Source organism: Carya illinoinensis, chromosome 9 (genome assembly GCF_018687715.1).
Source record: "Carya illinoinensis cultivar Pawnee chromosome 9, C.illinoinensisPawnee_v1, whole genome shotgun sequence".
Lineage (NCBI taxonomy): Eukaryota > Viridiplantae > Streptophyta > Magnoliopsida > Fagales > Juglandaceae > Carya > Carya illinoinensis.
Window position 1 is genome coordinate 1,977,742 of NC_056760.1, and position 6,000 is coordinate 1,983,741.

At 36.3% G+C, this 6,000-nt stretch overlaps 1 protein-coding gene across 3 annotated transcripts; it reads left to right on the plus strand.

Moving 5' to 3' along the window:
• The first annotated feature begins 349 nt into the window (after positions 1-349).
• Positions 350-3,755, plus strand: LOC122275668. Of its 3 annotated transcripts, none has more exons than XM_043084820.1 (4): positions 350-869; positions 952-1,073; positions 1,167-1,230; positions 3,345-3,755. In XM_043084820.1, the coding sequence occupies exons 1-3, from the start codon at positions 548-550 to the stop codon at positions 1,227-1,229; spliced, it is 507 nt and encodes a 168-aa protein (XP_042940754.1). In that variant the 5' UTR covers positions 350-547; the 3' UTR covers position 1,230; positions 3,345-3,755. The 3 variants fall into 3 exon arrangements, with proteins under 3 accessions (XP_042940754.1, XP_042940753.1, XP_042940752.1); XM_043084819.1 differs by having other exon boundaries at positions 351-869; positions 3,418-3,755; XM_043084818.1 differs by having other exon boundaries at positions 351-869; positions 3,427-3,755.
• The last annotated feature ends 2,245 nt before the right edge of the window (positions 3,756-6,000 follow it).

Consider the following 6,000-nt stretch of genomic DNA (forward strand, 5'->3'; position numbering starts at 1 on the left):
CCGCTGGGCGTGCCGCCCTTCGTAATTTTTTTTTTCTTTTTTGTTTCTTTTTTCATTTCACATTTTTTTAATATATTTAAACTTTTTTAAAAAATTAAAAAAAATATTAATACACTTAAAATTACTTCTTAATTATTAAAAAAAATAATAATAAAAAAAAAAAAAACATTTGTGACCAGCGGTCATTTTGAAGGGGCAAATAGGAGAGACATACAAGCATTTCCCTTAGCACAACCCCGGTTTACAATTGAGAGTTGCAAACTGATTTAGCCCTGTATTGGTGGCTATTGGTTCGAAGAATATTCGTGATTATGCTACTTGGATGGCTTATAAGAGAATGGAAATCGATGCGAGAACCTCAGCCTCTGATGAACAAACTAGTCTCTTCAAAGCTTCCGGATCGTTGCCAACGATTTTCAGATTTTCTGATACAAAGACGGTCTTGTCCATATATCCAAATAAGGGCGGCCCCACTACTCTTATCTATTTCTTGTATGTTATCTGTTGCTCGTTGAAGTAGAAGAAAAAGTTTTTGAAGAGAATAGGGATGTCGCCGGAGGCGTGTCTCCACCGTTACCATCCTCATCGCATGGTTGTACCACCAGTCTTCTGCTCCCGTAATTCTTTTCCTATCTCAAATATTCGAAACCCCATAGAAAGGCCTACGCCATCGCTGAGGAAGAGAATGCTAATAATGGTAGCATCGCCTCCGACATCAACGACCATAACTCGTACGAGACTACCGGCTTCAGCTGCGGCCCTTTCATCCCCACCACCCCTCGATTTGACGGAAGACAGCGTTATGCAGGTTCTGCTCGAAGCTCGCGCCGAGCTGGGGCAGATCTTCGACACTTCCGTTGGCATGACAGGTGACTCCTCCTATTGTTACAAATGTGGGTCTTTCAGCTGTAATATTTGGTGTTGAAAGGGTTAAAGATTATGTGGTTTTAGGAAAAGTTGAACTGGCCGAGTTAGATGGACCTTTCGTGAAGATTAGACTCAAAGGTCGGTTTTGGCACAAACGTAGCACTGTTCTCGCCAGAGTCGGTAATTATCTGAAGCAGAGAATCCCTGTGAGTCATATTTCTGCTTGTTGATTTTGGTAAAAGCTGAACGAAATGGCCTGCTCTTTTTTTCGTGATATTATTTGGTTTTCGCTCTCTCAGGAAATCTTGGAGGTGGATATAGAAGATGAGAAACAGTTGGACGACAGTCCAGAAAACTTTTGAGGTACACGTGCGGCTTCCCTATTGTTTTTCTTTTCTAATTGTCCGGCCTTCAGAAGAATTGTTGTAGCATTTTCATGCACAATCCCCGAATGGAAGAGCTGGCTACATGCGAATTAGCTTAAATGGGTAGAGATTTTTTATACCAAAAACAAAATCTCCTAGAACTCTTGCGTTGAAGGATTGCTCGTTTATATATGACTCCATTGGGAAGGATATGTGAGACTTTCTAATTTATCAGGAAGAAAAACAAATGGAAACGGATTGCTTTAATACAATAGTTTAGATAAATGTAATGTGGCAGCATGGTAAGCAGCAGGGCCAAGCTCCCAATCGCATCGTTCTAGTCTTCTAGAAAGCGGGTTGCATCAGTAATCAATGAGAAGTAAAAGCATGCAGTAAACTTAGAAACATTTTTGGGGAAATAACGTCTCTATGACTGTTTGTGATCGGTGAAATTGCCACACAATTCATCAGCCAGAGGCGTGGTTTGGCAACCTCGGAAGTTTAATCGTATTATTTGCGTATTCGGCTGTCTTACGGAGAAAATGCTGAGTTTAGTGGTAATGCTGTAAAGAAACTTTCTTAATTGCAACCCCTAACTTGAGCCTCTACGCTGAGTTTAGGTATTGTATCATGCGACAATTCTGTTATGTACAGTCACTTTTGCCTATTCTTTGCGCACTTTACTAATGTGTCAAAAATTAGTATTTATTTTATATTAAAAAAATTGCCTATTCTTTACGCACTTTACTAATGTGTCAAAATTTAGTATTTATTTTATATTAAAAAAATGACATAGTCAATCATATTAGCGGAGTGTGTAAAGAGTACGTAAAAATAATTGGATATAGAATTTTTGATCTTGCAAAGGTGGTTTGTGGAACCTATTAGTGACCAACTTTTTGTTTTTAATATTTTGTTCTTGTGGTTCCCTGCATTGCAAACTTCATGACGCAGATATCCTCTTAAGTCTTTTTCACTCACAATTTCCAGCATCCAAATTATTATATACTCGTTGCTGTCAGCAATTTGTTACTTGTCATTGACCTAGGATTTTCAGTGCTGTGGACATCCTCATTGCCATGAATAAGGCAATATAAACCATGCGCTGTCTGGAATGAAGACTTCAGCCAAATTCTTGTTTTGCAAACGCCGCTACAGATAAAGAACAGCTTCTGCACCCAAAACTGTCCATGTTACTCGATAATTAACAAACCGTGATTCAGTTCAGTTATTTGTTCTTTCATTTGCCCTAATAACATTATTTTCCAAAATAAGTTATTAGGGGTTCACGAACATAGTTGTAGACATAGTAGTTGCAGTGTGGAACATAGGTCGGAGTTTCAGAGGGAAGAGGCTTTCACTGACCTTGATTTTTATTTTAGCATGTTACGCTTTCACCATCCCTTTTTACCATACCATCCCTTTTTACCATGCACGTAAACCAATGATATGATTAGAAGAAGTTAGGTGGGTTGAGTGTCAAGAGTTGAAGATAGCTCTTTCATTTCTTTTTTCTGTTGGTTAGATGAGGCGAGGGTTAGGAATTGAAGGAAGTTCTTTGATTCTTATACGCTCTGGTTTTTATCAGAAGGTCTCATCATTACCACCAAACCCTGTATTTAAATAAAATATCGGTCTAGTAGCTTACAGCAGCATATCTAAACCAATCAGTTGTTGGATTGTCCCCTGTTTTTGTGTTTTTCACCAATAAAACCAAGAGCCTAATATATTTATCGACGTTTTAGGTGACTGAATGGATATCTTATATTGATTGCATGATATCTATGTGACCATATGCCATTGGACGTTAAGAAGCCATCAAAATATCATTTGCCTCACATGGTGGATAGTTTTCCCACCAATATGGCCATTGACTCTCGGCCCGAAGCGATTATCTCCTCAAAGATTGGATATTAAATACATATTTTAATAACAATTATGATTATCATGTTATAATTAAAACAAGAATGACATGCATGATGTTCTAAGATCCAGAACTAACTCTGTCGTCTACTTAATTTTATTATATTCCTATTTTATCAACTAGGAAAAGTTTAGAAGCATTCCACAATAATTTTGCAATCATGTGGATACCTTAAAAATTTCTTACAGCAATTATTTGGAGATTCTTATGTTGTCGCATTGGTTCTTTCCTCTCATTTTGCCTGAATTGGTGACATACAAGCCTTGGTAGGTGGTAGCCAGCAATTTGTCTACCGGATGCACACCCTACCCATTTCCCTTCTTCCATCATTTGAATCTTCAGCTGCCTTGATCCACTCCAATCCCCCTTCCTCTGGTATGCATTTTATTTCCTTGTAGAGAGAGAGAGAGAGAGAGAGAGAGAGAGAGAGAGGCAGCTTGTAATGTGAGGTTTATTACAAAATACAGGCTCTTGTTAGATGGCACATGCAATTTATGTGTTTATATGTATGTACGTTGAAAACATTTGTATTCTTCTGAGACTCCAATAGAAGCGAGGGTTCATAAATAAGATTAACAATATGCCATTATCTTTTTTAATTAATAAATAGATACATATTGAGAGTTTTGGTTCATATACTCTCAACAAGTGTTGAAAATGTAAATGAAGTATTTCATTTTTCTTGAGAAAGATGTTTACACAGTGTGGTATTTAAGGACAAATTTGTTCCAGAGTATTCTGGCATTTCAGCAAACAGACTGCGTGCACAGAATTTCTGGAAGCAGTGAGTACAAGGCCGTTACAACAGCTTTCCCTTTTTATACAACCAATCAGAATTAAACAGACAAACAAATTAAGAGGAAAAAGGTGGATGCTGAATGGGAGACCACGCTGGCATTAAGCAATACTTTGCTTTTCCTTGCTGGAGTCGAATGGCACTTGGGAGTGCTGAGATGAAGCAGAGGTGTCGTTTACTCTAATAACAAGAACTCTCTCCCTCTTTTAGGCTTCTGGGTCAATGAGTTTCAATGAGGTTTTATATGCTGCAGTGGTTGGAATCTTCTTCAATCTGCTTGCACGCGTGTTGACTAAATAGAGATGATATTTTAAGATCTCAAAAGAACACTTGTAATATTTGTGGTTGTTGATATGCGAGATCTCAGAGATTGTCTTGAGACACATTGGTGGCATCATATATATTTGGATCAGTCCTAGGCCGCCTTCATATATCAAAGATTGCATGCGCACCATTTTATCTTAAATTTTACAGACGAAAGCCCCCAAACTCGGCATTTCCAATAAATTCCATAAACTTGAAGACTTGCTGGGAAATATAATTTAGTTAAAAGATTCCTACTTGAACTCTAAGACTTTGTCAATGATATAAAAATATGTACAATAAATGTTTTGGATAGCATTAAATGTTCAATAATTAATATTATAGAATTTTACGTATCTCTCTAACTCCAGGGTTTAGAGTTCAAATATGAACTAATAAAAACTTAACCAATATTACACCAAACACATACATCTGAAATGAGCCTCCGGTATATGTTGATGCTTATTTAGGATAGCAATATATATAAAGAAATGTTTGAGAATGAGATGAGATGAGAAATTTGTAAATAATAGTAAAATAGTTTGAATTAAGGGATTATGTATTTCCTACTTGAGACATTCAAGTTTAAGGGTACGTTGATTTCTAAATACTGTAATATTAATATTGTTGAAGCATGAATCGCAAACGGTTAATGTAAAAGAAATTGAGTTCAAGGGTACAGATGGTCCCATATACACTCCAAGACTGGACTACTGCATGGTGAAGGTGCCATGAATCAAACAATTGACAAGGTAACGTAATATATGCCACGTGACACTCCCCTGGCCTATCAGTTTCCGTCCGATATATATAATTAAAGATGAAGGCAACATGAGACGCTACTGTTTGAAATGTGGACACCGCAAAGGCCGGATTATGGTCATTGGTCACTCAGTACACGTGACACATGCCTCTAATACATGGACAAATCATCATGTACTATTGTGTTTTTGGATCGTAATTATTAAAAAAACAAACAAACAAATCGTACAAATACATTTGAAATTGTAATTGAGAGTAAAAACGGACCGAATTAATTATGGCTTAGATCACGTGGGTTGTCGACGATCGACATCACATTAATTAATATTAATTTTTGATGCAGCTGGCTGTAGATGGAGTTCAATTCTGTAGCGTCTCGTCAAACCCACTTTGAGAGCTGAGAAGCTTCCTCAACGTAAGCCATGATACATCAACAGTTTTTTCTAATGATAATAGTAATAATATTTTGCAACTTCTGATCTAAATTTTTAGAGAGAGACTTGTTCCAAAAGTAAGGGAAAACGATTCATCTTGATTAAAGATCATTCATCATGATCTTTGACTATATATATATATATATATATTATTTTAGCAACTAACGTGACCCACCAGAAAAGAAGGGTAGGAAACTTGCTTTTTTGGGGTGGATGAATGAGTTTGATAACTTGCATTGATACCATTCGACATAAAGAAAAAACTTTTATGTTTTTGTTGTTTGCTGAAATATTTAAAAATTCTTAAATATTAAAAAATACATTAAATATGTAAAGGATGCATCTTATATTAATTTAATTTTAAAAATATTCATGCTATCTTTGATCTATTATTCTAAAAAGAAATACAAACCATTCAGTTTGTAAATTTTTACCAACGACCGTGAGATATATGGGGAAAAAAATATACTGCCAACAATCTACAAGTAACCCATATATACATCATAATCGATCGATACCGAAAGGAAAATATATAGTACACATACGAGA

Bases quoted from the DNA above. Each gene is read 5' to 3' on its own strand.
- LOC122275668 (XM_043084820.1), top strand. From the start codon at position 548: ATGTCGCCGGAGGCGTGTCTCCACCGTTACCATCCTCATCGCATGGTT. The intron at 870-951 runs GTGACTCCTCCT...ATGTGGTTTTAG, and splicing joins CACTTCCGTTGGCATGACAG to GAAAAGTTGAACTGGCCGAG. The intron at 1,074-1,166 runs GTGAGTCATATT...TCGCTCTCTCAG, and splicing joins ATCTGAAGCAGAGAATCCCT to GAAATCTTGGAGGTGGATAT.